This window comes from Mustela nivalis, assembly GCF_964662115.1.
Source record: "Mustela nivalis genome assembly, chromosome: 2".
Classification (NCBI taxonomy): Eukaryota; Metazoa; Chordata; class Mammalia; order Carnivora; family Mustelidae; genus Mustela; species Mustela nivalis.
In genome coordinates, this window is record NC_139021.1 from 163,378,599 (window position 1) to 163,394,455 (window position 15,857).

General features: G+C 45.5%; 1 protein-coding gene across 2 annotated transcripts in view; it reads left to right on the top strand.

The window, feature by feature from the left end:
• SORCS3 (sortilin related VPS10 domain containing receptor 3) overlaps positions 1–15,857 on the top strand; it is a 587,951-nt gene that overhangs the window by 236,225 nt on the left and 335,869 nt on the right. For both annotated transcript variants that reach the window (XM_082722548.1, XM_082722549.1), the window contains exon 3: positions 14,298–14,397. In XM_082722548.1, the coding sequence (XP_082578674.1) occupies positions 14,298–14,397 (100 nt within the window). The remainder of the gene's footprint in view (positions 1–14,297; positions 14,398–15,857) is intronic.

Below are 15,857 nucleotides of genomic sequence, written 5' to 3' on the forward strand. Positions count from 1 at the left end.
AAGTTCTTCAGCAGATATCTAAGACCCTTCACAAGGTCTTCTTCTACTAATCTAAACTAAGACCCTTTTGTACCTATGTAAGAACATTACTTTCAGGCCAGGTTCATCTCCCAATTATCTTCTGACAGTATTTACCTGGTTAAGGCTGGGAGCCCTTGGGCATGCCCTTTATCTTGCCTTGCCTTTCCATACTTAACCCTTTTCTCAAGGGTCCCCTTTCCCATGAAGTCTTTCTTCCTTTCCACTAAGATCCTCTAGCGCTAATAAATGTCTCTGTCTTCACCATTGTAGTCATCATCATTGTATTAATAATGGCACTTTTTAATTAAGAACCTGTAGTATCCACACTGTGGTAAGTGCCTTATGTGCATTTCCTCACTGAGCTCTCAAACACCCTGTGGGTAGTTGCCTTGGATAGTTTTGCCTCTTTTATAGATGGGAAAACTGAAGTGCACAGAAGTAAAGTGACCTGCTCAAGACCAAAGAGTCAGTCAGGAGTGTGGAGCCAGGCCTTGCAACCATCATGTCTCTGACTCCAAAACCTGTGGTTTAACCACACTGCTATCCCACTGCTTTTGTTCTAACTCCTTCCTACCCATTTGTCTCTTATTATGTATTAAAACAGAGGGGCACCTGAGTGGCTCAGTTGGTTGAGCATCTGACTCTTGGTTTTGGCTAAGGTCATGATCACCCAGTTATGAGATCAAGCCCTATCTCGGGCTCTGTGCTCGGCATGGATTCAGCGTCAGGTTCTCCCACTTGCTCATGTTGTCTTGCTTGGTCTTTCTCTCTTTCTCTTTCTCTTGATCTCTCTCAAATAAATAAATAAAATCTTAAAAAAATAAAATAGTGATTGAGTACCAGGGAGTGGGCACTAGGGACTTAGGAGGGCCCTTGTGCTCACAGTGTTTTATCTAATTTCCTTCTTGAGCCCTTTTCCTAATCACCATCTCCCTCCCCAAGCTTCTCCTCCTCTAACTCTCTAGGAGAGGAGTTTTTCAGAATTTCACCTATGTGCTGCATCATTTTGCCTGTTATTTTCTAATGGTTCAGGTGTTGGGCTTTATCCCTTGGCTTTCAGGACTCACTCATGCCCTGATTTCTAGTTATTTAAGGAGAGATGATCTTGCCGCCCCAAGACCATATGCTTCTTTCAGACTGCTATCCTGTAGGTGCCTAGAATAGGGGATCCATAGGCTGCTAGACCTTTGGGAAGCTGAATGCTTACTTCAGGCACATGTTTTCACTCAGGCAGATTTTGCTGGACTTCAGTGACACATTTGCATTCTTAGAACATAGATCTGCATTTTGGAAGCAACCGAAAGCCGTTTGGAGCTTGGTCAGATGCACAGAAGGTTGGAGATGGCAGGAGCTTTTGAGATCATTGATTCCAACCCTCTCATTTTATAAAAGAGAAGAGTGATCAAACTGTGAAGCGTTATTCTGGGTTGGAAACAAGAAGTGTCTGTAACAAGATTCTGGAAACCCAATAGACCAGAACTTATGGTGCTGGCTGAATGCTTTAGTTTGAGCCACTGGAGACACTGAGTACATCATGTTGCTGCCAGTCCTAGTGTTTGTTAATGTGCTGGGAAACACTCCGTTCCTAATCAGGGCGCTGGCTCCTCTCTGCATCTTGACTTGTCCAGTTGAGTACTACCTTTCCCCCATGGGAGAAACTCATCTCAGCAAAGATACCGACTTCCAGCGATCGGAGCGAACATGGGCCTGACGAATGAATGTTGAAGGGGATAGGCTGTGGCGGCTGGCTTCCAGAGCCCAAACCCCTGCAGGCTGCTGCAGGAATTGGCAGTGAAGGTCTTTTGGTAAAAACCACTGTCCTCTCTTTCCAGCCGCACTTTTGGCCTGGGCTTCTGCAGCTTCCCTGTTCCCGAGACCCCAGATTCAGGTGTTCAGGATAAAACGTTTTTCTGTTCAATCAATTGCTCAGGCTGTAGGAAGTACCTGCTTTCATTTCATGAAGTCATTCTTTGTTTTTCAGAAGGGAAATAAGGAATGGTGGGAAGATGGCCTTAGGAAGGAGTGGGAGGATTCCAGGGAACTCAGCTGGTTCTTGCACTCTGCATTATGCAGATTTCTCATTTTACACAGAGGGTCACCAACGACTCTGCCTGGTGGCAGTTGTTATGCCAGCATTAGAGATGGGGAAACCGAGGCCCAGAGAGACAAGGCAATGTGCACATTGTCATAAGTGGAGTGAGTAGGAGAACAAGGCCTCTGACCAAATTTTGACTCTAGATTTTTCCTTTCCTCTTTAATACCTGTAATGCCTCCTAGTAAGCAATGCCTTTGGAGATCCCCTGAAAGGCTAAGTCAGTGAACCCCCTACCTCGTGAGACTTTGTGAAGCCTATGCTCCCTTACCACAGCTTAAGTAACTAGCCTAGCACTCGTGTAGAGCCCAGGGGATTTGGGATGGGTTGACCTTGATCGCCATTCCGACACTGTTGTTTACTGAGTCCCTTCACCTCTGAGTCTCTATTTCCTCACTTTATGACAAAGATAAAAGACAAAGGAACTTCTTGAGAACTGAATGAAATCTTTCAAGGGAAAATGTTTTGCATAAGGCCACATGCACAGACATTTAGAACCTAAATGCCACAGTGACTTAAGGTGGTACTCTTCTGAGAAATCAACCACTGAGCCCAAGTGTGTGCCAGAGGCTTGGTCTGTGACCTCAAAAAGCTTCTAGTTTGGATGGGGACACATACAGTGAAATCTAGAGGGTAGAAACCAGGAGGTGCTATCGTGACCCCAAAACAGCAGAACCTCAGAGAAGGGAAAGATCACAGGGCATAGCGGAAGGGAAAGCTTTATGCAGGAGGCTGAAGCTAAACTTGAAAGGGTCTAGGGAAGAAGAATGTGTGAAGAGGAGATTTTCAAGAAGTCCATGGCTTTAGTTTAAAAAACAAAACACCCCAAACCATCTTTTTCTGTGTTGTGGTCCCTTTTGGGACGCTGCCGTCCTTTGGCATAGGGCCGTGGCTCTCCAAGGGTGACCATGGAGTCCCTGGAGGATGTCTGTGACCCTTCCAGGGGATTAATGACATCAAACTCTTTTCTAATAATAAAATATGATTTTCCTTTAATTTATTCTCATTTTCTCAGTGGTGTGCTGTGGGATTTCCTAGAAGCAGTGTGATACCATAACAGATTAAATGCAGACAAAAATAGGAGAATCCAGTTGCCTTCCAGTAAGCCAAATATTGAGGAGTTTTGAAAAAAAAAAAAAGTGTAAAATGCCACTCTTCTCCCCTAAATCGTTTTTGTTTTGGAAACTGTAGTTGTTTTCCATAAAAATGTGGTATTTCTGTTGAATCGTTTTTATTTTAGAGTGAGTTAATAAGTGTAAAGTTTTATCAGATGTCATTTCTAATACAGTACATATTGATATAATGTGTGAATTAAATCTCCTTGGGTCTAGTCCTCAACAGTGTTTAAAAGTCTGAAGGAATGTCATAATCATTGGAGAGCAGTTGTTAAGGACATGGTATTCTGGCATAAAGATGCAGACAAGGTCTCATATTTTCACAGTCCTTTGGTGTCAAGATGTAGGTTCTCTAGTATCTTAGAACATGTATGTTTGGAAAATTTAAAATGGTAATGCCCAGTGTTGGCAACTATGCGGTGAAACTGTCCTCCCATATATTATTAGGGGAAGTGCAGATTGGCCAAAATGTTTCTAAAGGGCAGTTTATAACAAGAACCTTAATGATAATTTGTACCCTTTGAACTAATAATTGCACTTACATGAATCTATTCTAAGGAAACAAATAAAGATGCACACAAGGATTTATGTACAAGGATACACACTAAAGTTCTATAATGTAAAATAGTTGGCCAGAAACTGACCAACTGGCCAAGAAGGGAGTCAACATAAATTTTGATACATTTATATATTAGAATGTTGTGAGGCCTTTAAAATGATTTTTGAAGAATAGTTAACAACATGGGGAAATAGCTTAAATTATTATGGTAAATGAAAAAAGAGGGCACCAAACTATGTGCAAAGAATGATCCCCGATTTTTATAAATGTACATGTGCACGTAAGCTACAGAAAAAAGCACATCAGATGTTCACTGAGGTTTTCTCTGTAGAGTGTAGCTATAATTGATATCTATGTTATGCATTATTCTTTTCCATATTTTATATTCTACCATAAATTTTCAGTACTTTTAATCGCATAATCTTTATGCAACATAATTGCTCGCATGTCATAAGGACCCGACCTGCTCCATGTATTTTTTTTTTAATTTTTAAAATTTATTTTCAGCATAACAGTATTCATTATTTTTGCACCACACCCAGTCCTCCATGCAATTCCTGCCCTCTCTAATACCCACCACCTGGTTCCCCCAACCTCCCACCCCCCGCCGCTTCAAACAATCTGAATTGCTTTTCAGAGTCCATAGTCTCTAATGGTTCACCTCCCCTTCCAATTTCCCCCAACTCCCTTCTCCTCTCTAACTCCCCTTGTCCTCCATGCTATTTGTTATGCTCCCTCAAGAAATTAAAAATAAAGCTTCCCTATGACCCTGCAATTGCTGCATGTATTTTTAAAGGGAAATGGTAAATATCTACTCTCCAGACAGAGATGTTTTGCTAAAACTGTCCAGCACCTTCTAGTTCATGCCTCATTATTTTTTTCCCCAGGAAAACTTAGTAAAAAAAAAAAAAAAGAAGAAGAAGTTGATTCTGTTTTCCCTAGACTTTAATTTGCAAGTGTTGGCCACCTCCTGGAGGCTATCTCTGATGTTGTATAGCAACCCCTCCATCTTCCCATGTGCCTTTTGGTAGCTTACTGCAGATTTGGTGGGAATGGGATGGCACTTGCCCATTGGCTGGTGACTAACTTGGCTGCTGTTAGCTCAAAGCTGTACGGGACAGATTCTCCTCCAGTGATCATTGCTCTACCGAGGGGTCTCCTAACGACTGACAGCAAAGTGATCTGTGTGATATTAGGACTATTTAAGCTTCACAGTAATCCTGGGAAGGCAATATTTATATTCTCATTGAGTGGATAGGAAACACAAGACTTATGTAATTAGCCTGAGGTTCCACAGGCTGGATTTGAAACCAAATCTGCTTGACTCTGAAATGAATCCTCTTATGATTATGTTGGGCTGTCTTTTTGAATGCAAATGATTATCTGTAATAGGGTTCCTCTACAGATGAGTCACAATTTACTAACTACATTGTAACTGCTCAGTAACAAATCACTTTATTGCTGTTGTTTTTACTTATATGAGTGATACATGGATACCTTTTTATTTCAAAACATTGCAATGTTACAAAAAGACTCCTGTCCCAGTACCCAAGGACCCCATCCTAGTCTTTTATTACTTCTATTACCAGAGTTAACTTCTATTACCAGTTATTTGTATTTTACTCTAGCATTTTTAAAATGCACTGTGTACACACTTATAAATTTAATGGAAATCTATTGTTTTGTTTTGTTTTGTCTGGGTGTACCATTTGTGTATTTAATATATTATTCTTCAGTAGCCCTTTGCATGTAGTCATATATATTGGGGACTTTTCTAGGTCAATCACTTTCAGTTCTGCTATATTCCTTAATGTCATTATATTGTGTGTGTATGTGTGTGTGTGTGTGTGTGTGTGTGTTGTGAAACACGCTATATCTTCATGAGTCTTTCTCCTAATGATTGTCATTTCATTATAGTCCCATGAACAAAGGTGCAGTGAATAATGAACTGTCACCTTTGTGGGGGGTCTGCTCCTGCTTTTTCTTTTTTTCTGGAGGACTTCTTTCCTTTCCTTACCTGTATGACATAAACAGGCCTCTTGGCTGATAGGATTGAGATTGTCCTTTTGAATCCTCAGAATAACACCCGACAACCTTAGTGTCTGAACTGAGGTTCTTTAGTGAGAACCAAAGTGCTCACACAGTGAGAAAGACCAAGGATCTGAGCATTTGGCCAACCCCACACTCTTCAACCTTCCTTCCTAGATCTGTGTGGGGATGGCGCTGCTGTTGGGTCTCCATTTTATCTGGTATAAACCATGAATTCTGCATGATCTGGTCTTCAGGGTCAGCTAACCCTCAATTTTCTGTATTTGAAGCCTAGTGGTGGCTCTCACTGAAATAGCCGGGGCAGAAGGACATAAAGATGAATTAATTATTCTGTGTCATTGTGCCTCTCTCTGAGACTGGATAATGCAGCTGAGGAGTCAGATAACACGAAGAGGTCACTGAGAGCTTTGTGAGCTTCTGCCTTGGCATCAGCCTGCCTGTGATTTTTTTTAAAACAGAGGATGGGACCAATACCCACTTGGAGAATGAAGCTATTTAAATCACTTGCTCTTGGCTTGAGGCCTGAAATTAGTTATATGACTAGTTACTTGTGGTCAGGCTGGGCTCCTGCCATTGCAAAGATACAAATTAATATGGCTTGGAGCACGGGCCTTAAGATGAGAAGTGGAATAGCCCAGAGGGGTGCCTCCCTAGCTTTCCCATTTAAATCATAAAGACTCTCTGGGCAGCCATTGGTCTGGAGCTGTGCCGTGGAAACTCCCGACCTTGACCCTAGAATGCTCTGTGGTTCACCACACACCAGAGCCCCTAATTAATTGCCTGTGGCTTTTGATTGTTGACTCTCCTCAGGGTAGTTCACTGGAACATACTCAAGGGGAATGGCTGGTGGGTGCTTCTCCGAGGCATGGCAGTCTGAAGCTTGGTTCTGTCTTCTGATTTCCCAGACTGCTGGGCCAGCTTGTCCTTTCATGGTAGCAAATTGAAACTGTGGCCAAAGATTCTTTAATGCTTTACTGGCCATTCATAGGCCTTAACCCTCCCTAGTGTAAGGAGTGTAAATCAGAGAAAAGAAAACAAGGTGATTGCCCTTGAGGAAAATACAATCTGGGGCATTGATAAAAATGACAGTCATAAGCATTTATGGAAAAAGGGCTTTTATCAGATCCTAGACTAGGTATCTCCCTTCTCTTCATTGACACAGCAACCGCTGTATTGTCTGAGCGGAGCTTTAGGGGAGCAGAACACAGTGAGTTCTTCCAGCTCTGTGCCTAGTGTCTTTGCCTCTATCTTGTCTCCCTTGTTTTCTCTCTCTGCACATTCAGAGACTCAAAATTCATTCCATTTGTTATTTTTCTTTTAAGGAGCTTTTAGCAATTGCTGAAAAGAAAATTTGCCCATTTGGAGAATAAATAGGGAACTTTGAGGTGCCATTGATATAAATGAAGAGGAGGGTGTGGGCTGAAATTGTAGGAAAAATCCCCAGCATGTAATCAGCATCAGGAGAGCTGAGTGTCAGAAAAGGGGCGAAGTCTGGATAGTTGCCAGCTGTCCACTCACTGGGAGAGTGGAAATGGAAGATAGGCGGGGCAGACCATGAAGGCCTGAACGCGGGGCTCAGGCAGGCATTCGGACCCGATGGAGCAGCTGGGCTGGGAAGGGTGAGTTAGGGTATCAGTGGTCCTGGCTGGAATCTTGGGAAGATGTCTCAGAGACAGAAACATGGTAGAAGTCAGGCTGGTGGTGGGGATGGTATGGGCTGATACTTTGATCAGCTGCAGCAGAGGCTGTGGAATTACACACCACCGGGGAATAACGCACTGCGTGCCCTTGTAAATTCAGTCGTATGGGCACGCAGCCACACCCACGCGTGGACTCGCTGTGTTTGGCTGTTTTGGCGCTGAAGGGCAGAGTTGAGTGGTTCTGACAGAGATCATGGAACCCTAAAATATTCACTCTCTGGCCCTTTTACAGAAAAACTGCTAACCTGAGCTGGAGTGACTTGTAATTATCCGAGAGGGGAAGCAAAGCCCAGTGATTGGCACACGGCAGTGGCCACAATGAGTGTTAAGAAATGAATAAAACAAAATGAACTTGCTAACAGGAAAAGGAACACTCAAGCATGTGATCGCTGAATTTGGATGACCTCATAGAGAAAGGAGTCCATGGAGGAGAAAAGAGATGGAGAAGAGAATCCAGGAGTGAAAGACTTGTGGTCTCCCCACAACTTTGCTTTACAGAATCTGGGGCAAGGGTTGCAGGTGGCAGGAGAAAGGAGCAGAGGAGCTGGGTGGTAAACTGGGGAAGGCGGCTGCCTGAGTGAGGAAAGCGGTGTGCCCACAGGATCCTGAACATCTGGCGGGCCAGTAAGAACTGGCAGAGTGCCTTCCAGAGTCCTCTTACCTCTGGCAAGAACGTGGCATTGAAACCGGAGGTGTTGAGTGGCAGCTCGGCTCTCCCGGGAAGCTGACTTGGCTGCGTTGGCTGAAAGTTTTTCTTTTCTGTTCTTTTACTTTTAAAATAGCAGCCCATATGCTTGTTGCCACCAGCCTCTCCCCCAGAAGCTCACTAGAGGAGTGGGAGCTTGCTGGGTGGATGAAAGTATACCGTATTCTCAACTCAGCACTGGAAGTTGTCCTGGAGAGAGTGGCCCAGGTGAACAACTGGGGTTCTGGGAGATGATGCTGGCTCACACGGAGCTCTTCTGGAGGACTGTCAGGATAGGACAAGAGACCCTGCATAGTCGAGGGACTCCGACCGGGAGTCAGGTCCGGACACAGACCCGACTATGTCTGAGAAGTTAAAGACAGAGGGCATCCAGCCTGCCGGGCAGCACTGGGTACCTGGGGGGTGGCATGAGTGGTTGGCAGCAGGAGGCCCTGCTAGATAACAGGCAGATCCCTGGGTGGCTGAGAGAGCCATGGAGTGGGGGACCTGCTGTGATACAAATGGGAAAACCAGGGTTAGCATTAGTGGAGCCAGGATTCAGGGCCCCGGATGCTAATTCAGTTCAGATGCTCTTGAATTAGAACTCTGGAGTCAGAGATAGATGGGGCGAGACTTGTCAGAAGCTCTGGACACCCGGCCCTGGGAATAAAGAAGGGCTTAGTTGTTGGAGCTGGAGAGTAGGTGATGATCTGCAGCCTTCTTGGAGAAAATTTTGCCAATAACCAGCAAAATAGAAGTTATGCATAGAGTATGTCACAGTAATTGCACATCAGGATGTCTCCCCTGAAACTTTTCTTCATGAATATGTGAGAAGGCATGGACAAGAATGTTCATTGAAACATTACTTACTCTCACACATTTTAAAGGAGAAAAAACCCAAAATATTTGTATTAGTGGTTGAAAGGATGGACAGTGGTTTATTCATAAGCTATAATCCTCTATATCAGTTAAAAATAGATGAATTTGGTGCACCTGGGTAGTTCAGTTGGTTAAGTATCTGACTTCTGATTTCAGCTCAGGTCAAGATCTCAGGGTGGTAAGATCGAGCCCTGTTTTGGGGGCTTGGGATTCTCTATTTCCTTCTGCCTCTGCCCCTTCCTCTGCTTTCATGCTTTCTCTCTCTCTCAAACAAATAGATATATTTTTTTAAAGGATGGATTATGGCTAGGTGTGTCAACATGGATAAGTCCCAAAACTTGAATGTTGGGCAAAATAATCAAGCTGCAGGACATACATCCTGTATAAGGCTTATGTAAATGTGAAAAGCTCCAAAATATCCTGTTTATGAACACAAATATCTGTTAAATCTAGTAGTGGGCATATGATTGACCTCCCATTGTGTTTTCCTGTGTGCTGGAGATAATTCATTAAAAAGACAGGAAGAAAGCAGGAAAACATAGTGGAAGAGTCGGTTGGACTTGGATAACCTGAGCCAAGGCATAGAAGCCGAAAGCCTGTGGCCTTGCGCCTCTCACCTGTTGCCTTCCAGGTCAGCTGTGTGTTCGGAGCAATTCAAAATGGTAACTGATATGGCACCAGGCTCATGGCAGGGGCTTGCTGCATACGTTTTATGTTTCCAGCTTTCTGGACATTTCAGTATTGGGACCCTAGTGTCAAGATTTGAGCGGCTCGCTTTGTGATAGGAGAAAGCTTGTTTCCTCCAAGTGACCCCACTGGAGGGTCTGGAGTGACAAGGTGGATGATGGTTGGCTTTCTTGTGACAGTAAGTTCAGCAGGTGCAGCTGTCTCTGGCAATGGAGCGGAGGCCTCTTGGCAGGCTGCCCCTCCCCCAAGGCAAAGGGGCCCCCAGAGCTCTGTGGTCAGTGTGTGTAGCATCCATGCTGGGAAGGACAGAGTCCAGGGCACCTTTCGTGCCACAGGTGTCGTGTCTTCTTGAGGTGTCTTCAGTGAGTGAGCCCTTTTTGGTCAGCTTGAATGAGCAGAGGAAGGTAACATGTGGAGAATCCTTTGTAGGAAATTCCCTGCACTGGGAGAAGCAGCCATTTGTAGGGAAGAGCGGAGTGGCTGTGAATCTTCAGGGCAGCCTGCGGAAAGAGACCATGTGTGGTGCTAAGCTGACTACCTTTGAGGAGGCTTATTTAGATTCTGGGAGGAAGTTTGTTGTGACATCAGTCATGCAGGGAGCCCTGAGAATTTAGCTCTTTATAAAAGTAAGATGTTTGCTCTGTACAGAGTGAGGAAATGTGCTGCTTGGAGAACAGCTTAGCTCCCTGTTGGTGGCATAAGGATATTTGAGGTCCAGATGGGCCCCATGATTTTAGGAATTAAACCTCTTGTGTTCATGATGGAGAAGGGCTTGACAGACTCTCTTCTTGGCCAAACTCTAGTTAGGACCCTCTGAGCTCTTTGTCAAGTAGGCTCTGCCCTTGGGTGAGTCCCAAGGGTTGTCCCAAGAATCCTAAGTCAGTCTAGCCAGAATCCCCTGCCCTCGATTTCTGACTGATCTCCTCATCCCCTACGTGCCCTGGGTGGTATCTCATCACACTGGCCTGCCTTCAGTAAGGATCCGGTCAGGTCAGTAATTCCTTTATAAAGGAATTACTCTACCCTCTAGTAGTGGTCCATCTACTCACCCCACCATTCTCTTTGGCTATAAATTCCCTGCTTTTCCTTGTTTTCAGTTAAAAACCCGATTGTGGTGGTCTCTCTACATACTGCCTTTGTCCCATATGAAGTCTGCCTTATCATTTTAACAGGTGTCGGGGTAACTTTTTTCTTTAACAGGTGTGAGAAATTGGCTTATCCAGGGTAGCACTTTGCGTATGTTTCAGAGTCAGGATTTCTAGACTCCAAGTTCAATGTTCTTTCTCCACACCATGCTATCTTTATGCCTTCAAGAGTGCAGAATCAAGAAGGGATTCATCCTGTAAAACGTTTTATTTGGGTTAATAAAAGTATGCAGCTGACTGCCTCTAGAGATTAGGCTCTCTCCTTCCCTGCCCTGGAGAGGATAGGAGATTGGAGTGATTGGTCACTTAACCTTGATGCTAGTGTGAGTGAACGGTAGATCCTTCTCTGGGGCCAGAAGCTGCTAGACCTTTCCTTGTATTCTAGCAACCAGCTAGATGAAGTGTGTTTTCTAGGTGTGGCTGTGTGTCGAATGGCCAGTAGAATTTAGCAGCTGGTCAAGAACTTGACCAACCAAGACCAAGGATGACCATTCATTCATTCTTACAAATGAGGACAAAGCAAAGTGGAATAATACACAAACCAGTACATTCAGCGCTTGCTTTGCATGAGACATGGTACAAGGCATTGGAGCTGTTAGAAGGAATGTTTCTTGCCCTTAGGGAGCTATAGTCAAGGAGGAGATCCCAGAATAAAAATAGTATGACTGAAGCAATTGGATGAACGCTAACATAGGAACACATACAAGGTGGTATGGGAATGGACAGGAAATCACGATTAATCCCTGTGGGGAAGCTGGAAGGAGGGTGATATTGGTGGTGTCAGAGGTTGGAGAGAGATGTCCCAAGCAGAGAAAGTAGCACAGGGTTAGTTCAGGTAACGGGAATGATATTAGTAGAAATGGAGGGAGTAAAAACATAGGACATTCAGGAAATTTGGGTGAGGCTGGAGAGAAAGGGGCAGGGAACAGGTGGCTGGAGAGGAGTCTAGTGAGGAAGACTGAAGCCATATTTGACAAGACTAAGCTTGGAAGCTACAACCTCATTGTGTGTAGGCAGCGGTAATTACTACAAGGGATGAGGTGGAGAGACCCGGAGGTTGAAATACAGCCTGATGACAGCATGGCGGAAGGAGGGAGGGGGAGAAGGCTGGAAGAAGAGCGTACAGTTGGGGAACTATTGCAAAAAATCATGATGCATGAGCCATAGCATTGGCATGAAGATGGAAAGACCAGGGGTCCAAGTTATTTAGGAGATAGAATCATTAGGACTTGAAGACTGAGCTGGGTTTGAGAGATAAAGGCAACAAGAAAGATTGGGAGTGATTCCCTGTGCTTAAAGGTAGACAGGATACTGAAGATAAGTCAGCTTTGTGGGGGGAATGGTTATAAAAGTTACCATAGACACTGACCATGTGGAGCCAGTAGCCTAGGGAGGGATTTGAAATACTGATGTTTGTTTATTCAGTAAACATGCCAAGTGTGTATGATGTGTACAACCTGGTTCTTTACATTTTGGGGAAAAGAGAAGTGCGTGTCCTTTTAATTTTCATATATATTTTTTAGCATTTCATTATATCTCCATCCTGTCAGGAGGTTACCCACGTGTCATATTTTTGCATCCTTAATGAATGCCTTGTGAGATCAAATCTCCCTGATTTTTTCAGTTCAGAAACCTGAGGTTCTAGGAGGTTAAGTAACTTGCATGTGGTCATGCAACCAGAGAGCTGCGGATCTAGCAATGAAATAGAGATTTTGTGGGGCACCTGGGTAGCTCAGTTGGTTAAGCATCTGCCTTAGGCTCAGGTCATGATCCCAGGCTGCTGGGATTGAGCCCCACATCAGGCTCCCTGCTCAGGGTAAGGTCTGCTTCTTTCTCTCCCTCTCTCTCTATCTTTCTTGTGCTTTCTCCCCCCCCCCTTTCTCTCTCTAATAAATAAATAAAATCTTAAAAAAAAAAAAGATTTTTCTGTAACCAAATTTCCTATTCTTTCATCTCACCATAGCATTCTCTGTGCTCCCTTGTCCTTCAGGAGCTGATATTGTCCTACGGAGACCAGAACTTACAGAAACTAATCACAATGGTATCAAAGAGCCAAAAGGAGGCATGTGCAGTGTGCTTTGGGCACACCATTGGCTGGGAAGCTTGTTTCAGGGCAGAGAGGGGGTGAGGGTGACTGGGAAGAGGGCTAGTGAAGCCTTCACAGGGGTAAGGGTGGGCATCTCAGCTGGTGTGGGGACATGGAGTTTGCTCAATCAGAGGGGGTAGGGCTAATTTTTAAAGGCCATCACACGTTATGAGCCTTGACTGCTAGGCTTGTGAAACTGATCTGTGGGCCTGAGCAGGCAGGTGGGGGAAGAACCCGGGAAGGGGGAGGAACGGGCAGGTGGTTACGGGGGAAGCACCCAGCCAGAGCCAGACACTGGGATCTGAGGCAGCACACAGGCTCCCATGAGGTCAGGTGACCACAGGGAAACTAAACTGACCTCAGACTTTCGAAAGCCTGGGTGGGAGACATTTCGTGACCTAGCCAAAGAAGGCTATGGAAGAAAGACAGGGCGCCGAGCTGATGATACTGGTGGTTTGAAAGGGGAGGACGGGATGTGTGGAGTCGGGTTGGGGAGTGAGGCACAAAGCGTGGCGGCGAGGCGAGGCCTCCCTGTAGCCACCTGCTCTCCTTCCTCCACCGTGGAAAGGTGGGCCGGAGTGGAAGGAGCCTATGGTTTGGCCTGCCTTTGCTCTCCGAGTCCTGACTTGTGGTTTTGGTTCAAAGTCAGAACCCTGGAAACTGGGCCCAAAGGACAAGCCGGTAGCCAGCAGGATGGTTGGAATGATAAACTGTTGGCAGCACTTCCACAACACCTGCTTTGACCCTGACACACCACAGCTCCTATGTAAAGCCTCCCACCGCCTCCTTGCTGTGGCCCAGTGCTGCCGCTGCACCCTCCAGCCTCCTGAAAATGGGGCTTTCTTCCACCCGGAGCATTCCCCAGCCTCGGGCTCTGTGGAGGTGGTATGAGGTTGGCTGGACTCTGGTGACCTCAGGAGACAGTCTAGCCTCTCCCACAGCTCCCGGCTGGAACTTGCATCCATCTGCAGCAGCACGTGGAGGACCCTGGGCTGAACCTGGGGGCAGGCAGGCCCTGGCAGTAGCTTTCACAGACAGCTTCACACAGGGCAGAAAAGTAGGTCTCTGAGAAAGGCAGGGAGCAAAGGGGAGTGAGGTTAGGTAGTAAGCAGATGCACTAGTCTAATTGCTCTTCTGAAATTAATGGGGTCTTTTATCTCTGAATCACTCCTGTGATTTGGGAAAAAAGGTACAAGTTGAAGGAGAACTTGGCTCCCCTCTGAACATAATCCACCATTTGGTAAAACAGTCTCTTCCTTTCTTTCTCTCTTACCTGCAGATCAACGGATTATGGCACCACCTATGAGAAGCTGAATGACAAAGTAGGATTGAAGACTGTCCTCAGTTACCTCTACGTCAATCCCACCAACAAAAGGAAGGTAAGACTAGGGGTCAGCCGTGCTGAGCAATCCCCATGGAGTAGCAGGGCTGCCAGGGACCAGGCATGAAGAAGAAAACCAGTAGGCGTGGAATCTGTTAGAGAGTTCCTGCTTTCTGGGCCAGGAACATCACAGATGATCCTTGTAGCTCTAACTGCCTGGACACTGGCAGTAGCACTAATAATAATAATTTCAACAACAACAGTAAAATGATGTAGCTAGTAAGGTGTTCTCTGTGCCAGAGATGCCTTATCTCATTTATCCTCACAGTGAATCTGTGTGCTAGAAGTCACTGTTGTCCCCATTTTATGGATGAAGAAACCGAAGGTCTGAGAGATTAAGTAGTTTTCTGGCCTAAAGGCAGACAATGGTAAGTAATAGCTCTGTGATTTGAGAGTGGCTCTGCTTGTCTCTGCAGTTGAGTTCTTCCAGCCTCTCTCGTGCTGGTCTGTTTTCAGAGAACCCCTTGTAAACAGAGGTCTGTTTCTGCCATGGGAAGGATAGGGAGTTCTTGGATTCACCAGCTTGATCTAGAGCTACCGTTGGGCACGGAGAGCAAACCGGCTGCTGGCCCCTCTGCTGTCTGACTTTCCAGTTGACTTAATAGCCAGGAGGTGGAGGAAGTCATAGAAAACCACCTTGTGGTCATGGAGGCCCCCTGGGAGGAGGGACCTTTGAGCTCCCGGAACGACGGATGGTTTTAGAAAATAAATACTGTGTAATATCTTGGTTCTGGGATGGGTGATCTTTCTGCAGCCAGAAAGGCACTGCTGTTTAGAAACTTAGGTAGGCCTAGCCCCTAGAAACACACCAGGAATCTAAAAGGCCATTTTAGTATTTCTCAAAGTCTGACAGTGGCACGGCTTAGCTTTCCTCTTGCAATCTGATTTGCATTTCCCTGTAGGTGTCTAGCCCCCCCCTTTTTTTGTGAGAACAAGTGCAGGGGTGGGCTTCAACCCACTTTTTAGATGTCCCTGACTTCTGAGTCCAACCCGGTAGAGGCCAAGCTGGGATGATGATGATTTATGCCGCTCAGAGCAGAACAGCTTTGAATCAGGCCCATAGCAGGAGTGCCATGCCCCACTGTCTTCTCCCTCCCACCTCTGTCACCCCTAATCCCCAGCAAAGGGAGGAAGCAGAATGGATGACTTGTGGTTCAGCGTTGATGATTGGATGCCCAGTGATCTAGCTAGGAGGCTCCAGACCTGAGACTCTGCCCACCAGTCAAGAGCCAAAACCCAGGTGATCATCAGGTTGGCTGTTGGGACACTTGTTACTCAGTGGAGTAGTTTCTGTTTGCTTTGCCCTGAAGTGCTGTCATCTCCATAGTTTTCAGTATTGTCATGTGACTTGTTGGATGTCAGAGCAGGAAGGAATCATAAATTTGTATCTGTAAGAGCAGTTCTTATTCAATGATTCTGAAAAAGTGAGTAAAGCTCTAGATGTCTTCTCTGGAAACA